General features: G+C 34.7%; 3 protein-coding genes across 3 annotated transcripts; 2 read left to right on the top strand and 1 right to left on the bottom strand.

Moving 5' to 3' along the window:
• Positions 1 to 840: 840 nt before the first annotated feature.
• Positions 841 to 2,591, bottom strand: LOC115967301. The gene has a single exon (XM_031086377.1). It carries the CDS (start codon positions 2,395 to 2,397, stop codon positions 1,198 to 1,200), a length of 1,200 nt encoding a protein of 399 aa, XP_030942237.1. The 5' UTR covers positions 2,398 to 2,591; the 3' UTR covers positions 841 to 1,197.
• Positions 2,592 to 9,902: 7,311 nt separating this feature from the next.
• On the top strand, positions 9,903 to 11,925 carry LOC115969434 (L-type lectin-domain containing receptor kinase S.4-like). The gene has a single exon (XM_031089086.1). The coding sequence runs from the start codon at positions 9,976 to 9,978 to the stop codon at positions 11,881 to 11,883; it is 1,908 nt and encodes a 635-aa protein (XP_030944946.1). The 5' UTR covers positions 9,903 to 9,975; the 3' UTR covers positions 11,884 to 11,925.
• Positions 11,926 to 18,889: 6,964 nt separating this feature from the next.
• On the top strand, positions 18,890 to 21,026 carry LOC115968962 (mitotic spindle checkpoint protein MAD2-like). Its single transcript, XM_031088507.1, has 8 exons — positions 18,890 to 19,228; positions 19,275 to 19,362; positions 19,492 to 19,507; positions 19,607 to 19,737; positions 20,096 to 20,216; positions 20,340 to 20,443; positions 20,531 to 20,652; positions 20,738 to 21,026. The coding sequence occupies exons 2-8, from the start codon at positions 19,290 to 19,292 to the stop codon at positions 20,792 to 20,794; spliced, it is 624 nt and encodes a 207-aa protein (XP_030944367.1). The 5' UTR covers positions 18,890 to 19,228; positions 19,275 to 19,289; the 3' UTR covers positions 20,795 to 21,026.
• The last annotated feature ends 2,430 nt before the right edge of the window (positions 21,027 to 23,456 follow it).

The raw sequence follows: 23,456 nt of genomic DNA, 5'->3' as shown, positions 1-23,456 counted from the left end.
AAATCTCCCACTGTGGATTATTGCAAACCATAGTAAAAATTAATTGTGATCATACGCCCAAGTTAATCAACATTTAATATCACGCAACTACAGTATTTATCAAGTAAATTCAAGTATATAAAATTGTTTCATGAGTCGTAGGAAACTTTAACATTTCGTTAACATCAATGATTAATGATCACCTCTACCAAGAGAGTTGTAGTTCCATGGGCAACTTTTAGTATTTTAGCGGAAATGTCGAAGGTTAAAATCTTCCATCCTCTAATTGTTGTAACTAATTTACTATAATTGTGTGTATGTATATACACAACAAAAAACAGGAAGCCCAAGGCATTTGAACACAACCCCTATATCACCTAACTTGAAAATCGCACTAAAATCAAATCACAAACACCTTATCTAACGATGCCGTTTTCGCTAATGTAGTCCCAGTAGGAATCTAACTATACAGATCATGTAGATAATAGGGATTGGTAACATTGCATCAAGCCTAATGAAGTAACAAAAGACCAATAAAACTACTGTGAACTAAAATGGAACAGAACAGAGTATATTTCCCAATTCTACACAAACTAAAACAATGATAACCGACTTTTCTTGTCTACTAAAAAAAAAATCACCCTCTTATAATCACATATTCAACTAGGGTTTAAACAACTCCAACAAGAATTAAAGTAAAAGAGGGGGTGTTTTGTGGGGGGGGGGGGGGGGGACAGTCCTTAAATTTGCAACATTATATACACAACAAAAAACAAAGACTTAGTCCCAAAATTTTGGGGTCAACTCACTCTTTTCCTATTGGTGCATTAGTCGCTCTCCATTGAGCATGACCAAACCATGGTAATAAGCTACTTTCCCACATTCTTTCATATAAATTTGCAACTTTATATATAGACATGCCAAACTTCTTTCCACACCGAGTTAAGACCCATTGGAAACACCAATGGCCAGGACGGATGGGTCTACCCACTAGGAGTTATCAGATGTCACAATCATAATCAATTAAAATAACCAGAACATATAGTGCTTAACCTGAACAATAAAACCCCAAACATCATATCAATTTTCAACAAAGAGAGAATTAGAATCATCAAAGAAAGACATATACTTGAATTAAAATATAAATTTCAGATTGCAGCAATCTCATAACGGAAATGAGGGACACATGTAGCCACTTCCATCCATATATAGATGCCGCTAACCAGGTCCGAGCAGCACATTATCCCAGAGGGATGAGACGTCAGTCATGGGATATTTTTGGACAGACATAATGGAAATGCGCAACTTGTGGAGTTTATAATCATCATCGATGTTAAGTATGAGACAGTAAAGGTAATCAAGAGAAGTGGAGGAATAAGCATGCAGGAGAAGGCAGAAAAAATGATCACGCAAATGCAACAATCGAGGTGAACCAAGGTCAAAAGATCGGGCACCTTCATGCTTCTCAAAAAGTGGGCTAGCGTTGAGAGTGCCGTGCAGCCACACATCCTTATCCAGATTATAAGCTTGAACATAGAAACGAGAAGATTCGAGCTCGTGCTCTTCTTCAGAGAGAGCAGCCCAGTAGAGACTAGCACCAACAACTACTGCTCTTCTGTCTAAAAGAGGAGGAAAGGAACCCAGTAATTTCCGCTTGAGAGGCATGTGCGTTATCCAGGATCGAGTGTGGATGTTAAAAGAATAACATGTAGCAAAATAAAGGTTATCCTCCTCCGCAACAAAATGTTTGACTAACAGAATTTCCTTGTTAGATTCGATAACGGCACAAGTGAAATCATCCCGACGGATTTGATAACACGATGGCGGTGGGGATGGAGGATTAGGCAGGGGTTCCCATGTTGCTAACTCGGGATCATAAACCTCCATCCAGCCACATTCAGAGGGACAATCGGTGGCAAGCAGAAAGCCCAAGGCATATAATTTGCCATCCAAGACGATGGTTTGAGGATCCCATCTAGGAAACGTCATTTTGGGACCACGACTCCAATGAGAAGGATCGGTAAGATCTAACCTCCACATTTCAACGCAATCCTCCTCTGGATTATTAGAAGAAGAAGAAGAAGGGTCTTCCATACCGCCGAGAGAATATAAATAAGATCCTATAGCAGCACTGTGCTTGTATAAATCAGAAATTCGGACAGAAATAGCTTTCAGAGGCTGCTTAGTGACCTTTATTTTTTTCTTTAGGTGGAAAATTTTTCCCCTTTTCTTCCTCATCTTAGCCAAATGAGAAGGGCTATAGAGAGGACGACACTCTGGATCTGGAATATTGATGGAAAACCATCCAATGGGATGACCTGGTCCCTCGTCGGACAATCCGACACTTTCCGCACTCACCATTCCACAAAACAAAATCTTATATCCTTCTTCATCATCTGCCCATACACGTTCTTTCATCCTACCTTTTCAGAAAGAGATCAGAGCTAGAGTGAGATCAGAGAGAACCGAACCGATTGCTAGGGCTAGGGCTAGGGTTCGAGAAATTTAGGCTTAGGGTCGGGAATTGGGGGAATTTTAGGTTAGGGTTCGAGAAATTTAGGCGTAGGGTCGGGAATTGGGGAAATTTTAGGACTTCTTTTTTTAAATTGACGGCTTCCTTGCGTGTGTATGTTATATATATATATATATCTGTGCATATAGGAGAGTCGGTTGGTAAGGAAGTACTGGGTCGGGTTCGTCTGACCCGGTTGGCTGAGATTTTCTGGGCCTTGTCCTATTTGTTTTCTTTTGAAACTTTAGGCCCAGCCTCGTAACAAACATAAATTCTCTCATACCAAAGCCCAAAAGCAATAAAAAAAAACGAATTAACATGCTTAGCTTTTTTTTTCTTTTTCTTTTTCTTTTTTAAATAAATTTTTTACATGTTGATGCATTTTCCATGTCATTTCCTAGTATAGATTTATGTTTTTATATAACCACATGCTCATGCATTTTTCCATGTCATTCTCTAGGGTATGTTGCATTGATTGTGAATGATATAAAAATATAATTTTAATATATATATATATATATATATGTTCTTATCTTCTTCTCTTATAATTTCTAAGTTGATAAAAATATTAATTTAATTATAAAAATTTTCATCTAATCCCTTATTTTTATTTTAATTATATTATTGTGTAAAAAAAAAAAAAAACATACTACACAATTTTTTTTTTTTTTTAAAGATAATAACTTCTAATTTTTTTAATTTAATATGATGATATTTTTTTTTTGAATAAACATACATCCTAAGTTAATTTTTCTTCTCTTATAATTCCTAGAATTATTAGAAATCTAATTTCCTCACAATTGAAAATTCTCTCTCTCTCTCTCTCTCTCCACCAAATTGCAAAATTTTTGTTAGATTTAAAAAACAATGACATTTTTTTTTTTGTTCTTATCTTCTTCTCCTATAATTTCTAAGTTGATAATTTGATTACAATCCAAATTCTTCATCTAATCATTTTCTTATTATAATTTATAAGTTGATAAATAATATCAATTTGATTACAATCCAAAATCTTCAACTAATTCTTAGTTTTTTAATTTAAATTATATTACTACACGTATAAATAAAAATAAATAAACAAAAAAAAGCAACGCTGTACACTTTAAAATAAAAGCAAGGTAGTACATGTAAAAAAAAAAAAAAAAGCAACTACTCTTAGTATTTAAATAAAATACTAAATTCTTTGAATTTTCTCTTGCCACAAATTAGAGTAACATTAGATTTTTTGTTCATATTAACTTCTTTAAAGTAAAGTGTATATATACTAAATAATTCATAATGAATATGTACCATACGGTTCTTTTTCTTTATTCTTCTCTTCTTCTACCTACAACCTTTCAAGTATATATTTGTTTACTCTAATTTTTTTTATCCTAATTTGCTTATGTTTTATACAATTTATATGATTATGGTTTGAGAATTAATCACAAAATATGCTTAGGCATGATTTTTTAAATTATTTTTTGTTTTATGACATGGGTTCTGATGGGGATATATTGCTTTCATCCTTTCAATTTTGATTTAGAGAAAAATCTTCTTTTTAGCTTAATATTAAGCATGTCTTGATATAAATTTGATTATAAATTGTTCACAACAATTTGATTTTTTTTTCCCCTAACTGAAATAGCTTTGGCTAACTATTAGAGTTGTACACTTTGATCTATAAAAGAAGTCAATCTATCCATTTAGTTTTTGTTTTTATTTTTATTTATCAATCATTAAATATGGTTTGAGATGATTTTTTTATCAATCATAAAATTTTATAATAAAGAACAATGACAAACAAGAACAAGGATGCACTAAAAACATAGTGTACAAAGAGGTATTCAACAATCTCTCAAAGGTACAAAATTCTCATTAGAGCACAATTAGTAGGTTACAAAATAATAATTTTTTATTAGGTGTTATCATTTTATATTTGATAGTTATTATGCCAAAAAAAATTTTTCCTTTTGTTATTATAATAACTTGTTGTATACCTGCGCGATGCGCAGGAGATTTTGACATTTTTTTTAATTGATAAGTGAAAGAAGAAATAAGTACGTGCAACTTATAAGTATTAGTCTTAAACTCAAAATTATATAATTATTTTTTTAATTGAGTATGATTTGCTAACAATTTGATTTGTTTTTTCCCTAATGGAAATAGCTTTGGCTGACTATTAGAGTTGTACACTTTGATCTATAAAAGAAGTCAATCTATTCATTTAGTTTTTATTTTTATTTTTTTATCAATCATTAAATATGGTTTGAGATGATTTTTTTATCAATCGTAAAATTTTATAATAAAGAACAATGACAAACAAGAACAAGGATACACTAAAAACATAGTGTACAAAGAGGTATTCAACAATCTCTCAGAGATACAAAATTCTCATTAGAGCACAATTAGTAGGTCACAAAATAATAAATTTTTATTAGGTGTTATCATTTTATATTTGATAGTTATTATACCAAAACAATTTTTTCCTTTTGTTATTATAATAACTAGTCGTATACCCGCGTGATGCGCGGGGGATTTTGACATTTTTTTTAATTGATAAGTGAAAGAAGAAATAAATACATGCAGCTTATAAGTATTAGTCTTAAACTCAAAATTATATAATTATTTTTCTAATTGAGTATGATTGGATATAATGTATTATATATTTTGTAAGTTAAGTGGTCAATAATTTTTAACTTGAATTATAAAAAGTTTGCTATAAACTCCATTTATAAACAGTTTGCTATTTATAAACAGTTTGCTTATAAGACAATTGTTTATAAGTGTCCATTTTTAAAACCTGAATTGTTGTAGGAAGGAGAAATGATACCATGGTCAAAGCAACATTTAGATGTGTACATTTGAACATGATTTAGTTTGCAATTGATCATATAGTTTATGCATTTGTAAAAAAAAAAAAAAAAATTGTGTAAATTATGTAAATATCTAGATCATGCATACGTTCATATGCTAAATCTTGTTTGACACCAATATTTTTTTTTTTGTAATATCATGGAATGATGAAGAATCTCTTTATTATGCTGAGGTACTACTTGGAATATCACCTTAATTTCTAAAAATTCGCCTAATTGGAATATCATATATGCAATAGGGAAATAAAAACTCTTAGTAGGCTGATTTTCCCTGAAAATTTGTAACTGTATGCAAAATTCCCTTCTCATTGAGAAGTTAGAGGGAAAACGTGACTCTTATGAGCAGAAAAATTTATACTTTTTACTCATTGTTGATTGAACTTTAGTTACATGGGCATTGATTGATTCTAAGAAAGTCATTGTTCTTCCAGATCAACTTCACTACTCCTGTTCTCCAAAGATTCATGCAGTAGCTTTGGAACCGTCTATCTCTTCAAGGTCTATGGCTTTCACCCAAAGCACAACATATAAACCAATGATTTTAGAAAAATAACCTATCAACTTAGCAAAGCTCTTTCTCAAAAAACTTAGCAAAGCTAAAGCCAAACACTTTTTCTTTTTTTTTTTAAATTACATAAAAGGCAAATTGTTACATTGACTGTGCATAGAGAGTTGAACATTGTTGAGAAGAGGGGGACCTCTTTGTGATGCACCAAGCCTAATAAAAAAAGAGTTTACGGCAGATCCAATTCAGCTTTCGCAAGAAAGTTTTTAAGTAATCAAAATGTGTACATTACAATGAGTCATTAGAAAACATCCAAGTAAAAAGTAAGGCCATGAAAAACTGATTACTGACTTGCCATCAAAATTCCTAAGGGAAAAAAAAAACACCAAAATTCAATAGTTAAATGCAGATACCATTCTTTGGTTCTATCTTCTTTGAACGTGACTCGAACAAGAGAACTTCTTGACTTTGGTTCGAAGATGGATTGAACGGTCTTCACAACAAATCTCTAACTTTGAGCTTATTAGAGATTTATTGTTCTTCAAGTATTCGAATGTGAAAGCTCTAGGCTTGAAGTTCTTTGGGGCTTTAGAGGCTTGATCCGTTGAGCTTCAAAGATTTGGGTTTGTTGAGGTTTATGGAGACTTTTTAGCTTAATTCCAATAGAACTTCAAAGAACTCGAACAATAGATCTTCTTAAATTTGGTTGGAAGATGGATTGAATGGTCTTCTCAATGAATCTCTAGCCTTGAGCTTGATAGAGATTTGTTGTTCTTCAAGTTCTTCAAGCCCTTTGAATGTTCTTCAAGTTCTTGAAAGATGCTTTAAGTTCTTCAAAGATTCTTGAGATAGAATTTCTCCAGAGCTTGGACCCCTTGAAAACTTGATGTTGAAAATGAGAGGGGATGTCCTCTATTTATAGTGATTTCAGTGGATAGCTCCACTATGAATTGATATACTTGAAAGTGTATAGCAAACTTTTGATTGGTCCAAATTCTTCTTAAAGATAATTATCTCTATTTATCTATTTTGATAAAGATAATAATCAACAAAGACAAATAATTATCTCTATTTAATTTATTTAATAAAGATAATTATCTACCAATTTTGAATAGAAAATTTATCTTTATTTTATTTATTTATTTATTTTAATAAAGATAATTACCCATAAATTTTGAATAGGAAATTTATCTTTATCTTGTGAGCCAAATGACACATGGCAAATTTTGATATGCCAATGTGATGCCACATGTCATTATCTAATTTAATTAATTTAATGACATTAATTTAGAATTTGCCACTAAACTTTGATGTGGCATTTTATAATTGGCTTAAAATTTTGCCTCTTACAAACCTATCACAATAAGTATACAGCTTGAAATTGCATCTAGTCACAATTTAGGAATTGCCAAATAATCACTTAATTAGGCAAGCCTAGTATTTAACCTCATCAATAATAATATATTCCACTTCTATAGTTTCTCAACAAATTGATTCACAAGGCATAAACTTCATTTTATAAAGTTAACCCATTTAATATCATCTCCAACATTATGACTAACTTCCATAAAATTTACACTACATCATTAAAAGACCCATGAAAGCAAAATCAAAATATCCTCCGAGACAAGAAATTTAGAACTTCAACTAACTCCAAATAAACCCAATGGCAATGGAAAAATTGAATTCACCAACCATCACATGTTATAATTTAGAACCCCTAAATTTTTCCACCATACATAAACCTTAAGTAGTCATCAACAGCATAAAATATATACCCACTCATCAAATAATTCCACCAATACAAAACTGATGGTTTTTAGACCCCTTTAAAACACAATTGATTTAACCTAGGTAATTAGCCAAGTTGTTAGTTAGTCTAATTTAACAAATCTAGGTTATCACAATTACAAAAATCATATTATGCAAATCAGCGGAAAGATAAATAACACAAGATATGATCACCAGGAAACCAAACTAGTAAAAACCTGGGGAGGATTTGACCTAGCTATCCTCAAGGTAAACTTGAATCCACTATCTTGAAAGAATTGAAGTTCATACAATAAGACTTACAAACCCCCACACTCGACTTCTTATTACTACCAACCAGTAGAACTTACTGACACGACCACATGTAAGTTCCGAATCTACGGACTCCTTTTTTCTTGGATTCACCACCAAATACAAGTACACCCGCTTGTGTTTTCTTTAAACTTTAATGGCAGCAACCGAGTTGATCATCAAGGTGTAGATAAAATCTTCTCCTTGAAAACCCTAAGTTTGTATAAAGAAAAGCTCCTCTAGATCTCACAAGAGATTTACACAAACTACAATATGAGCAACACTAAATCGTGGTTAGGGTTTGCCTTTTATACTTAGGACAAATTAGAAAACCCTAAAACGTTTTAAACAACTAGGGCTGAGTTGGAAATCTGCAGAAAAAAACATTCTGCCCGAGCTTTGATCGATCGAGCCTAAGCTTCGATCGATCGAGCCAGGCCAAAATGTATAATGCTTTCTGCATTAGCTCAATTCCAACTTTACATAAAATGTACAACTTTGAGTAAGACTAAAACACTTCTAAACACATTGTTTTGATCATGGTTTGCCAACAATACACATTAGAGTTCTAAATACATAAATACCTAAGTCTTTAGAACCTAACAAACTCATACATAAAAATACATAAATATCACTTCCAATACTCATAAATCACATGGGTATCATTATTAAAGTTTAGATAAAAATAACCTCGAGCAAAAGTGCAAAACCCACCAAAAAGATGAGAAATTTTTACCTCAAAAAAAAGATGTGAAGCTGTTTATGGGTTCCTAAGAATTTTCCGGTGATCTTGCCGAAAAAATGATGGTGGAAATGGTGATGGTGGTGGTGTGGAAGTGCCGGTGGAGAGTTTGAAGGAGTGAAGAGAATGTTCTACCTAAAATGAAAAAGAAGAAAACGAAAGAAAAGAGAAGTAAGGAAATGAGCCAGCCAAAGGAATGAAAAAATAGAGTGATTGTGAGGTGGGTAGTGGGGTTAGGTGGGGCTTGGCACGTGGGAACCAAAAAAATATTTGATCTTGACTTTTTCTTTTTTAAGTGCTGATTGGGACGTTACACACACACACACACACACTCTCTCTCTCTCTCTCTCTTCTAAGAAATCATTTGGTTCTAGATCTGAAAAAAAAGGGAACCGTACGAACTGCAAAAACTGGCCACAGTTTATAAAACTGTATGGTTCAGCCGCGATTTGAGCAGTTTTGTGTTTTTTTCGTATAAAAAGGTTCTTAGAGTTAAAAGAACAGTAATGATAATAGGTTCATGGTTAACCGGATCAGACCGTATGGTCCAATCTAGATCTAAGAACCATGATTGAATTTATTGTAAAGTGAGGTGATAAAATAGACAAAATAATTTTTTGAAGTACTAAAAGTAAAAATTTTTAGCAATATCTCTAACTTCAACCAAAAAAAAAAAAATATATATATATATATATATATATATTAGCCAGTCTAATATTAAAAAAAATTATTTTGTTTTTTATTTTTATCTTTATTAGTAAATAATTGCATTTTAATGTATTTAGAAATAATAATTTTATGTATTTATAATTATTTTAATAAATTTTATGTACTTATAATTTTTTAATATTTTTTTTTTTTTTACTCCAACCCTAACAACCCAATATGCCAAAGTCTCTTTCTCTTTTTCTTTCCATTCTTCAAAGTTTCAAACAACAAAAGAACAAAATGTGCCCAAGCAAAAAATTTCAAATATTTTCACACGTTTAAAGTCACCTACAGCCCATACCTCAACACATGAACACCCTCTAGTTATTTAGAAACAATAATTTGGTGTATTTATTATTTTTTTATTATAAATTTTGTGTATTTTTAATTTTTTTAATACTTTTTTTTTTTTTTTACTACGGCCGCCCTAAACAACCCAATATGCCAATGTCTCTCTCTTTTTCTTTCCATTCTTCGAAGTTTCAAACAACAAAAGATCAAAATGTGCCCAAGCAAAAAATTCCAAATATTTTCCACGTTTAAAGTCACCTATTGCCCATACCTTAACCCGTGGACACCCTCTAGTTCACACAGCTTAATTCTGTTCACAGCCATGGCAGAAAGATTCAAACTTTTCTTCTGGGTATTCTTTGTTCTTCTCTCAAACCCAGCAAAATCTCAGCTTGATGAGCTTTTCTTCAATGGGTTCAAAGGTGTAGGTGTAGCCAACAACTTGAGCTTAAATGGTGCTGCACAGATCCAAGACAATGGTGTACTTCAGCTAACAAACAAAACGCAGAGACTACTAGGCCATGCCTTTTACTCAAATCCGATCCAATTCAAGAACTCCACGGATGGCAAAGCTTTTTCCTTTTCAACTTCATTTGCTTTCGCTATGTTCCCTGAGTATCCTAAGCTTGGAGGCCATGGCCTTGCTTTCACAATCTCTCCTACCAAAGAGTTTCCAGGGGCTCTACCAGGTCCGTATCTTGGTCTAGTCAACAACACCGATCTTGGCAACTTGACCAACCACATATTTGCAGTCGAATTTGACACCGTCCAAAACCTTGTGTTCGGGGACATCAATGACAATCATGTTGGCATTGATATCAATAGCTTAGTATCCAACAAATCTGCCGCGGCTACTTATTTTGATGGTGCTAATAATTCGAACCAAGTTCTCAATTTGAAGAGTGGTCAGGTAATTCAGGCTTGGATAGAATATGATTCTCAAAGTAATCAATTAGATGTGAAACTTTCGCCTTCATCTACTAAACCAAGGTCTACACTTCTGTCTTTTCACGTAGACCTCTCACTAATTCTTCAAGAATCTATGTATGTCGGTTTTTCTTCTTCAACTGGTTTGCTCTCTAGCTCTCACTATATCATGGGTTGGAGCTTTAAGATGAATGGAGAAGCTAAATCTTTGTCTTTGGATCAACTCCCTCCACTCCCAGCAGAGTCTAAAAGAAACAATAACACAGGCGTAATTGTTGGTGCTTCTGTTTCAGCTGCATTAGTAATAATTTTGGTGAGTGGTTTGGCTTTTAACCTCATCAGGAAAATCAAGAAAGCTGATGTGATTGAGGCCTGGGAGCTTGATATTGGTCCCCACAGATTTTCTTACAAGGAGCTGAAGAAAGCAACAAGGGGTTTTAGTGACAAGGAGCTACTTGGGTTTGGTGGGTCTGGTCGAGTTTATAAAGGGACACTGTCAAATTCAAACACCCAAGTTGCAGTTAAGAGAATTTCGCATGAATCAAAACAGGGTTTGCAAGAATTCATATCCGAGATTGCCAGTATTGGTCGGCTTCGACATAGAAATTTGGTTCAATTATTTGGATGGTGTCGGCGAAGAGCAGATTTGTTACTTGTTTATGACTTTATGCCCAATGGAAGCTTGGACAAGTACATATTTGATGAGCCTAAAACAATTCTGAGCTGGGAGCAGAGGTTTAATATCATCAAAGGTGTGGCTTCAGGGCTTTTATATTTACATGAAGATTGGGAACAAACTGTGATTCACAGGGACATCAAGGCAGGGAATGTTTTATTAGATTCTGAGCTAAATGCTCGGCTTAGTGACTTTGGTCTTGCTAAACTATACGAGCGTGGCACCAATCCAAGCACTACAAGGGTTGTGGGCACATTGGGTTATCTAGCTCCTGAGCTCACACGCACAGGCAAGCCTACAAAAAGCACAGATGTGTTTGCATTTGGTGCTTTGTTGCTAGAAGTGGTATGTGGTAGAAGACCTATTGAGCTTAAAGCATTGCCTGAGGAGCTCATGTTGGTGGATTGGGTGTGGGAGCAGTGGAAACTAGGAGCAATATTTGAAGTTGTGGATTCAAGATTGGAGGGTGAGTTTGATGAGATTGAAGCTGTTGTGTTGCTCAAACTAGGCTTGATGTGTTCCAACAATGAGCCTAAGGCACGCCCCACAATGAGGCAAGTGGTAAGGTACCTGGATGGAGAGCTACAACTGCCTGAGGTTGTGGAAGCACCGCAGGGAGGGACTTAGGTGACACTGTCTTTTTAAACTTTCCATTATACTCATTGTATACCCGTGTATTAAACTTGGTAATTTTTTTTTACGTGATAATTTTTTTAGGGTGATTTCATTAAATTTTTATTTTGCAAATTGGACTAATTTAACGAAGAGTAATATATTTCGTAATCATATTTTCAATTGTTATAGAAACAATCACAAATGTAATATATGTAACTTTTATTGCACCAAAATGAAAATAACGAAATTTTTTACAGGGATTCAAAAAGTAAATTAATGAAAATATTCATTTTTTAATAAAATTTATTTATAACATTTTGTGTATCATTAAAAAGTATGTAGATTTAGAAATTTTCTTTTAATTTTAAACAAACTTTCTTAAATCTAGTTTTTTCTACCCTACAATCCAAAACACCGAAAAATGTAATCCAAAAATTAATAAAACTCAAAAAATCTACAATTCAAAAATAAAAGAGAAGGGGAAAAATCAAACTCGCACCAAAATCAAACTCCTTCTGGATATGTAAAACATATTAAATGTGATGCAATCAAGCCAAATATCCAAAGCATAATCAAATTCAATTTTTTAATAAGGCTTTGAAGTCAGACAATAGAAATAAGTGGTTGATCCCAAGCAAAAGTGCTGATTATATACATGATGATTGTAACTCTTTTTCCTTAATAATATGAAAATAAATAAATAGAAAACCAAGAGTACAATTCCAAAGGGGGGAAAAAGTAGAGGAAACTTTTTGACAAAAGAAGAAGAAATATTGTGTAAATATTGTCATAATCTAATCCAACACATGAATAATGAATAGATAAATAAATACTTTTAAACACAAAATTGAATTTATTTTCGTAAAAATCTCAAAAAATACACTAATGAGATAAGGAATATGAAGAGCAATATAAAATATTCATAAATGCTTAAAAAAATTACTCAAGTATCAAGGAACATCATATAGTAAAAACTTAACAATTTGATGATAATTTGTTAATATAAAGCCAATATATTTGTATATTTAATATTGTCAAAAAATTAAAGGTAAAAAATAAATAAGAAAAAAATAATGATGTGGCGGATGAGGTGGCTCAACAAGAGTAAAGTTGTGATTTACAACTGTGGGGCCCAAGAATTTGTGGCCCTGACCCATCTTTACATTGGGGCCCAAGACCCAAGCCGAGGAGGGGTATAGCCGAAGACGTGTAATAAAAGTCCAAGTAGTCTTGAGATATAACCGAGGATAATTCTGTCCTCGGCATATCCGAGGTCCCCCTGAAAGAAAAGACAAGAACGGTATAAGAACAGTTTTGGGAAAAATCTAACGATCAAGGACAAAGAGAAAACTGTCATTACTGCCATTGAATACTCTGTATCTGACAGAGCCATGCTCTTCAGCTTTTACAATCACCCCTAACCACTTTGGGTATGGGCTGATGGGACAAGTGTCAGTCTTGGAAAGTCAAACCTACATGTGGACATAGGATAAGGAATACAGGCTAATATAAAAGGAGAAGCAAGCAATCCAAAAAAGGGGGCTGGGAAAAATGGCCAAGAATCAGAGCCTCCCAGACCGCCTTAAGGAGAAAGACTCCTCAAGCGAACACAGTTTAATTCTGTATGAACACTACGACTAACCACCGTTTGGTGCCAAGGCCTAGCCTTTCAAACCCACGCTCTACAAATGATATTGTTTGGGCCTTTTTACGTGTGAATCCAATATCATTTTGGGTCGTTACAAATTGAGTCCTTACAATTGACGCCGTATGTGGGAAAGGCTTGTGTGTTGGCACAAGCAGTGGGTTGAGACAGTCCCCCCATTATTTCCAACAGCCGGTTGTAGTGTTCTAGCATAAAGTTCCACTAGGAGCTACATTTCTTCATTAGGGGCTACGCTTCGAAGCGTCGGTAGCGCGGATGGTTCTAAGAGCTTAGCCGAGGAGCTAGTCCCCCTAAACCAATGTCCCACGCCATAGCCGAGGGGTTAATTCCCCTAACTACTTAAAAATCAAGTTTTGGACAGAACCAAGGTATTGCATGGTCCTCGGACTCAAACCTATGGGGAAACCAATTACTTAAAAATCAAGTTTTGGACAGAACCAAGGTATTGCATGGTCTTCGGACTCAAACCTATGGGGAAACCAACTACTTAAAAATCAAGTTTTGGACAGAACCAAGGTATTGCATGGTCTTCGGACTCAAACCTATGGGGAAATCAACTATTTAAAAATCAAGTTTTGGACAGAACCAAGGTATTGCATGGTCCTCAGACTCAAACCTATGGGGAAACCAACTACTTAAAAATCAAGTTTTGGACAGAACCAAGGTATTGCATGGTCCTCGGACTCAAACCTATGGGGAAACCAACTACTTAAAAGAGCTAAGTTTTGGACAGAACCAAGATATTGCATAGTCCTCGGACTCAAACCTATGGGGAAACCAACTACTTAAAAATCAGGTTTTTGACAGAACCAAGGTATTGTATGGTCCTTTGACTCAAACCTATGGAAAAATCAACCACTTAAGGAGAATTCTAAGTCGCTCAGTCCTCAGACTGAATACCAGAAAAAACTAAGGTTATGAAAGTCATTAGGAAGATAGCGAAACACCTTAGTACTCGGCAACCCGCATGGGCTGTTCATTTTAGGTTACATATCCTCGGATGATTGCCTCCTGCGCAGTATCGAGCATTCAGCCATTATCTCGTTCAGTTTGGGGTATACAACCCTTTTTCAGGTCGGCATTATTATGCCGGACAACTCTAACAAGTTTATAATAACATCTTTTATAAGGGTTTTGACCCTAAGTATCATTTTTTTAGGGTAGCATTATTATGCCGGACAGCTCTAATAAGTTTATAATAACATCTTTTATAAGGGTTTTGGCCCTAAGTATCGTTTTCTCAAGTCTGCATTATTATGCCGGACAACTTTAATAAGTTTATAATAACATCTTTTATAAGGGTTTCGGCCCAAAGTATCGTTTTCTCAGGTCGGCATTATTGTGCCATACAGCTCTAATAAGTTCATAATAATATCTTTTTTCTTTGTAAGAGTTTCTACCCTAAGTATCATTTGTTTAAGTTGGCATTATTGTGCTGGATAGTTTCAATAAGCGCAGAGTAAGGTCTTTTTATTAACAGGGATTTTGGCCCTAAACATCATTCAGAGTACAAAAGTGAAAAAAAGTCATACAGTAGTACGTCTATTCACAGCATAACCATTGCAGGAAAGAAAGAATACATAGAATAAAACAATGGCAACTTTTATTAATATAAAGAAGTAGTACAGCGTACAATGAAGGGCTTAAACAAGCCTATATAGGAAACAAATTACAAAAACAAGAATAAATAAATAAATAAATAAATAAATAAAAACAACAACAACAACAACAACAAAACTAACAACAATAAGAAGTCTTTCTAAATTCTACTCTAGTAGCCACCATATTGAGAGGAGGACCCCTTTTGATTGAAGAGGAGAAGAACAGGAAGAAGTAAAAGCACCAGGATGGATCTGGTGATGGGAAATAAGAAGAAGGGGAAGTAAAAGGAGGCACCAGTGAAGGAACAGAGGAAGAAGCAGGGATACTTAGTCCCTGCGTCAGCCCTAACTCCTAACACACAGGTGTCATATTAGCTATGCTCGCAAGAGAGCAGCTGGTATTGATAATGGATAAACCCAGCTCAATCGCACCAAAAGCTTGATGCGACTAGCACCTGCAGCTTGATGCGACTAGCACCTGCTTCGGATTTTGACTGAAGGAGAGTAGAAATTATCTTGAGTCTCTGCCAACCCTGCCCTGACGGAGCCATCTTAAGCTTCGGAGGGACATAACGCTTCTGAGAAGGATGTGATCTTTTCATCCCCGCTTCTACCACAAACATGTCACACTATAAACTTTGACTATGCTAATGAGGAAGACATTGAGCACAGCTTGAGGTTTAAGGCTTTAGAAAGGTTAAAGGGTCTTTACACGAAGGGAATACCCTCTCGTCTGGCTTTTTATATGGAAAGTAAGTTCAGTAGCATTTAATCCATATAGATTTCCAAGAAGATCTGCAAATGAGGTAGCGTCTGTTCAACTCTCCAATGTCATCTATAACCGTCAGATTTGATCGGCCTTGTAGTGTAAATCTATTAAAGATGCGTCTCGTACACTAAAACGGCAGGAGCGCCCCGTGTAAAAATCTAGACGAATATCTCGTAACCCGGCACAGTTCCTAAATAGATGGAGGGACACCAACATTAATGAAGGTCAGAGTTAAACGAACTGTAATAAAGGCTTGGCATCACCAAAACCCTCATCTCCGACTAAGAGGTTGGACAGCAGGATTTTGAGGGGCTATTGTGGGGTCCAAGAATTTGTGGCCCTGGCCTATCTTTACATTGGGGCCCAAGGCCCGAGCTGAGGAGGGGTATAGCAGAAGACGTGTAATAAAAGTTCAAGTAGTCTTGAGACATAATCGAGGATAATTATGTCCTCGGCATATCCGAGGTCCCCCTGAAAGAAAGGGCAAGAACGGTATATGAACAGTTTTGGGAAAAATCTAAAATATCTATGTAATAGAGAAGGGGACGCTGGATAGTATAACGATCAAGGACAAAGGGAAAGCTACCATTACTGCCATTGAATACTCTGTACCTGACAGAACCATGCACTTCAGTTTTTACAACTACCCCCAGCCACTTTGGGTATGCGCTGATGGGACAAGTATCAGTCTTGGAAAGTCGAACCTACATGTGGACATAGGATAAGGAATACAGGCTAATATAAAAGGAGAAGCAAGCAATCCAAAAAAGGGGGCTGGGAAAAAAAGCCAAGAACCAGAGCCTCCCAAACCGCCTCAAGGAGAAAGACTCCTCGAGCGAACACGATTTAATTCTGTATGAACACCACGACTAAACACCGTCTGGTGACCAAGGCCTAGTCTTTTAAACCCACGCTCTACAAATGATATTGTTTGGGCCTTTTTACGTGCGAACCCAATATCATTTTGGGTCGTTACAAATTGAGTCCTTACAACAACTATTTTGTATTGGCTTTAATTCTGTGTCAAATTTAATTGTAATTATGTTTAGTCTTTTGTACCCTATATTTTATGTGGAATTTCATTGCAAGGGTTGTGTGTGATAGAGAGTGTAAAGACTCAAGGCAATTGAAGACTAAAGAAGTTTTCGCAGGTAGCTCGCGAGAAGCCTTCTCGCAAAGTGAAGTATGTGCTCAATACATGATTGGAATGCGAAAAGTCATGACAGATGAAGACAACTAGTTTTCCCGAGTGTCTCGCAGGTAAGGCCTTCCCACGAGATATCTGTGAAATATTCTATTTTGCCAATTTGTTATATCTAATACACCCTATCTCTACCCACACTATATATACCCACATTACCCACATATGTTTAGGAGTGCTTTCAGAGAGAAAACCCTAGGCATAACCTTTGAAAGTTAGAGATTATTATACTCACAATTCTCTACACAATTCATTGTGGTTTTCCTTAACTCCTACCTCTCCATTTCCAAATCCTTGAAAGGTTGATAGTTCAAACACTTACCACACACATCCTAAGTATAAAGTGAGGTTTTGGTGTTGCTGGGAAGTATTGGAAGAAGCCATTTGTTTGGTGGATGCGATCATGCTAAATTGCGTGATCCAAAGAGTTAGAGAAGACAAGGCTTGGCGAAGTCAGTTGGTAGCAAGAGTTTAAAGGGCTGGAGTACATAGGGTAGACTTGGCTTGGAGGTTCTTTTGTTATTCACGTACTCCAACTTATTCTCTAGTTGATCAATTTACCGCTTGGAGGGTGGCAGAAAGGTTTTTCGCCAAGTTCTTCGCCAAGTTCTTTAATTTCCTCTTCAATAATACATCGGCGTGTTATCTTGTATTTGCATTTTTCTTTCCTACTCTTTTAACTTTCATTTTACTGCTGTGATTTGATTAATATGGCTTAGAGCAGTTATATTGTTTATCCGCTCGCATTTACTTTATTCCACACTTAGTTTAAGTTAGAGTAAACTCAACCGAGCCGTAATTTTAATTTAGGGGTCTAAACAGGTCTTGTGTTTTCACACAAATTCGAGCTTTCAAATTGTATTGTTGAATTATTATCTTGCATATTATATATTTGTATGTTATATTATATATTTGTATATTATAACAGTAGAATGTTTTCAAGATAGATATAAATAATTGTTTAATTATTTGATTTTATCTAATTGCTTTGTATAACTAGTTTATAAAATTCAATGTATATTGATATTTTAATATATGTGTAAATTATGAAGAAAACATCCATAATTGATGTATATTTTAAGAGAAAAAATGTTCAAAATTTGGAGACTACTATTCAAACCACTATTCCAAACTGCTGAAAAATTAGACGTTGAATCCTTGGAATGGCTCCAAAATGTGAATCCAAAAAAATAAATATTACTCATATAATAGTATCATGTTAATCAATGTGATGAAATCCGTTTAGTGATTCTTAAAATTGTATCATATCAATACAAAACTCAAGATTATCAAAACTTATTAAGTGATTCTTTAACTATGGACATTTAAAAAAAAAAAAGATTATTAAAAAAAGGTAGTTCAAAATCAAGTATAATTAATTAGTCTGATAAAAAAATTAATTAGTAGTTTTTTTTTAATTTAAATTAATCAGTAGTTAGTACAATGAAAAAAACAGTTAAGACAACGTTGTTGAGTTAGAATTAAAATTTTTTGCTATATTTGACTTGGTTCCCACAAGAAAAGTTTCCTGTCTGCCACGGCTAGTTGGACCATCCCCAAGTTTTTCGAAAAATTGCTTAATTATATAAATATATATATATATATATATAGAAAAATTTATAATTTGCCCCCAAAATGTATGTTTTGGGCCTTTTGGCCCAGTTGTTCTTTGTAGTAGCAATAAGCTGACATGGCATACGAGGATTGGACACCCAATCGGTATTGAATTTAAACTCTAAAAGTTGGCCTCCACTCCCAAGTTCCCATCCAAACGAAAAACTAGCCGTTACAACTTTTCCTTCCATTTCTTCGACTTTCCCCTAATCCTTTGTGAAACCCTAATTTAAAAATAAATTAAATTAAATTAAATATCCCAAACCCATTTCTCCTTTTCGGTAATTGAACAAAACCCTTCTCTTTAATTCAAGAATTAAATAGCAATTCTCACCCTTTTTGCCTTTTTTCTTTTCAAACAAAAACCTTTTCCCCCTATTGTCCTATAAATTCAACTTTTTCCCTTTTTCTTCTCCATCCATTTCAAAAACCCCCATATTCTCTGCGTTTGTTTCATCTTTCTTTGATTGAATCTTCATTTTCTTGGCTTAAACTAGAAAAAAAAAAAAAAAAAAAAAAAAAAAAAAAAAAAAAAAAGAGATTTATGGCTTCAAGGGTGAGAGATTTATGGCTTCAAGAACAGTGACTAAAGATATTATCACCCTTCGTGGTTCAGCGGCAATTGTCAGCGAGTTTTTTGGTATGTTATTGTGTCTTATAGACCTCTTAGATAAAAACCCACTTTTCAAATTCAGTGTTCGATTTTCTTTATTGAGTTTTGTAGAAAATCTTGGCTGATCTTTGTATTTCTTTGCAATTCCTCTTTCAGGGTATGCTGCAAATAGGTAAAACTATATGTGACTTTTTTTTTTCTTTGTGTTTTTTGTTTTATTGGAATGTAATTGTTGGGTGTTGAAAACTATTTTTGATTGAAAAATGTTTAGTATACTCTACAATCGCGGACTTTATCTGGAAGAAAGTTTTGTGAAGGTGAAGAAATATGGGCTTCCAATGTTGCTTACTCAGGATGAAAGTGTTAAATCCTTCATTGCCAACGTAATCGCTCAACTTTCTGGTAAGTTATGCCTTAAGAGTATTAAGTATTTTTCTGTTCTGTTTGGATACTAAGAAAATGTTTTAGGAAAGATTAAAAAGAACAAAGAATCAGGAAACCTTAGTGGGCAAAGAACCGTTTCATGGCTCTTTTGGGGGTTAGTATAAAAAATATCAATAGAAGTCATGGGACACAAATTTGTTTGTCGGTTTTATGTGTTTTTCATTTTCTGAGTATAAAAAACAAGAGAAACTCGGATTTAATTAATAATTAATTTTGTTTTTTTTCTCTTCCAATTTCTGAGCAACCATACTGAGAGTCTATGTTTGATGCGTTGGTACAATGTTGGTGACTAAAATATTTGGTTTTTCTTGTAAAGAATGGCTGGAAGCTGGGAAGTTACAAAGGATTGTTCTTGTAATAATGAGTAAGGCCACCAATGAGGTCCTAGAGAGGTGGAACTTCAGCATTGAGACTGATAGTGAGGTTGTTGAGAAGGGGTAATTTAACTAAAACTTGATTTCTTAAGTTATTGCTTGTGTTTAGTAGTATGCTTTTTAAGAAGTTACTGATTGCTCTAAGTGTGGGTAAGAACTCGTTGTTTTAATCTGTTCTGGTTTCAGTGTCTCGAGGGAAAAGAGTGACAAGGAAATCATGAGGGAGATACAAGCAATCATGCGACAGATTGCTTCAAGCATTACCTACTTGCCATGCCTTGATGAAGCCTGTAAGAACCATATGTCATTCCCCAATTATTTCAATTGTGGTTGGTGTTTATTCTAATCAACCCCTTTTTTCGTCTACTTTATTTTAGGTGTTTTTGATGTGTTGGCCTACACTGATAAAGATGTTGCAGTCCCATTCACTTGGATTGAGAGTGACCCCAAACTTATTGCTAATCCACAAATGGTCAAATTACACTCCTTTGATACCAAGGTGAGTCTGCGATGATAATTTTGATGTGGTTGGAAATGACAAACTCTGGTTGGCTATTGTTAATACGTTTGCTTGGGTTATGCAGATTCACAAGGTTGATACTCTTGTATCTTACAAGAATGACGAGTGGGACGAGCAGTAGAGAGCAACGAAAGGGATGAGCGGTAGAGAGAGGCCACTCGCCATTTGTTTGTGTGTTACCTCTTTGTGGTTCCTTCTTCGCTTGAGTGGTTATTGTGAATCTTTTATTCACATTTTGTAAGAAATGTCCATTTGTGGTGTGGCTAATGAAAACATGGAGAAAAGAAATATGAGGTGCGTGCTCTGTTTGTTTAATTTGTAATCTCCCATGTCAGTAAATCTGCTTTGAATTCCATTATATATTTCTGTGTTAAGGGAATTTGAGCTGTGTTTGGTATTAGAATAAGTAGAACAAGAATGGTTCATGAAAAGATTGGACGTACAGAATTTGGAGTGTATTTTCAATCCATTCAGTCAGTGGCGGAGCCATGCTAGGATTTGGAGGGGCCATGGCCCCCCCAAATATTTTTTATAAAGTTGACAAGTTAGACTCTTGTATATCTAATTTTTATGGCTTCAATGATTGTATATCTAATTTTAAGTAGTCTTTAGTAATTTTTTTATCTTAATAGGTAGCAATTTAATTTGAAAATCTGGGTTTACGAGCAAGTTAAAGACTGTGAGTTATATAAAGTACTCGACTTGTATTGTAAGTTTTGTTTGTAATACTAGTTTAGATTAGTATAAATAGTATGGATATGATATATACAAAGAAAAAATTCCTAGCTCCGCCACTGCATTCAGTTGCCCCATTTTGTTCTATTTTCCTTTTAACTTTACAACTAGGAACATGCCTAGCTGTCTGTATCCAATGTAAACTGCAGGAAATTTCAAGTGCTACATTACTGTTTAATGCTTACTGTATGCCAATTAATACTTGTGCACGCTCAGGCCACTATACGCAACCTGGTTTTTGGTGGTAAAAGTAAAACATGATTTTAGTAAATTACTTTGTTGTCATTGGAAATACATATTTACAGAAACAAGATGTTCAGGCCACTATACGTAGAGATCAGAATTTGTGCAATGGGCTTTTGCATGTGCTACCATAATACTTCAATTTTACGCAAATAAGCATATGGAGATGGTATGCACTGCTAGTATGTGATTGGACTCATCATAAAGACACTTTCTTGGCCAATCCTGCTGTTAAGAGGGGGAAAAATATTTATATCGATTCTTCCAAGTTATTGTCAACCCGTTAAGAGTTATAATGCTAGGTAAGGCTATTCGGCTATAGGAACATACTTGATTCAAAAGATCCAATTTCACAATTGTGATAATTGATCCCATCAATAAAAGCTGCTACCTTTCAACTATTTTATAGAATTCCCATCAAGATGAAGTATAGAATTCCCCAAAGTCAAGACTTCCAATTATCTGATCCTCATCCTCGAACCAAAATATGCACTTGGTTCTCAACCTGAAAGCACATCTTATTGCTTCCTTGGTGGCAATAAAATGAGCCAAAGGCTCATGATCTCTAGTAGAGGCCTTGATCTCACTTGCTTAGGCAGGTTATAGATGAAAAGTGCTTACTATTAACAAAATGGTACTCATCCACTGATCCACAGAGCACCACTTGAAGCTAATCTCACAATACAGTGAGATTTAACTGCAAAGTAACCATTTCCTAGAGTTTCTCTCCAAATCCAATGGAGGAATGCCACTTGGTGCAACTGCTTCAGCTGTGGTCATGGCAAGAGGATTGTCCATCATGATCCCAACATCTCGACTGTTGTCCTGCCTGCTAGTAGCTGCACATGAGAGGGGGGGGGGGGGGTGTGGGGGTTGAATAGAGGAAAAGAAAAAGAAAAGAACAAAAAGTGCAAATTCGTCGAGTAAACTTGGTTATTAGGCAATGAGATTGAAAAGGCCGTACAGGAGCAAGGTTGCGCAAAAGTATAATTTCAAACAAACAAATCAGAGATACATAGAATTCGGATGATTGCTTTGCTTAAACTTATACAGGTCTGAGCTGTATGATATAGATAAGGAGGTATCAAGAAAATACCGAACTATGGAAAAGGCAGTGACATCCTCAAGCATCTGTCCCCTCTATTGGACCTACATACTATTCTTTGGACTATTGAAGTGTCAGACCTGAACAACAAGTAAATTACAAGAGAGAAATAGATAAAATATCTACTCAAAGCTGAGATAATCAATAGAACTTTAGAAATACATTTTAAGTACCCTCCAATAAAAAGTTCTTATCAGGAAATATAGATTGGTATTTGCCTAGAGGAGAAACAACAGAGACGCCAATTACAAACAGTGGACCAATGGAATTGCACTGGTAAGTGTAAGTCTATGATTCTAATTCTGGCTTTGTGTGTCTGTCCGTAAACCTCCAGAATTGGGCGCTTTTTGATTCCTTGGAAAGCTCATTATGTGTGCTAAAATTTACAAAAAAGACCTAAGGTGCTCCATTACCCCAAAAAAGAAAAAAAAATCCCCAAATTTTTTTAAAAAATCCCCAGATGATTATACTTACTTTTTTAAAGAAAAAAAAATTATAAGTTGGTTTTGCATTCTTTCTTCCATCTCCAAAAATACCTCTAAAATATAGATCTAGTAGAAATCCAACCTAATTTAAACCCGATATATGTTTAAAAATTGTTATATGCTGAATAATCATCAACAATTAATTTCCCTTAACAACTAGGGATTTCAATTTTTGTAAATCAATTTTCCGCGAGGTATATTATAGTACTGATAAA

This window comes from Quercus lobata, chromosome 11 (genome assembly GCF_001633185.2).
Source record: "Quercus lobata isolate SW786 chromosome 11, ValleyOak3.0 Primary Assembly, whole genome shotgun sequence".
NCBI lineage: Eukaryota > Viridiplantae > Streptophyta > Magnoliopsida > Fagales > Fagaceae > Quercus > Quercus lobata.
The sequence above is the reverse complement of the archived record's forward strand: the minus strand, read 5'-3'. Positions and strand labels throughout refer to the sequence as shown.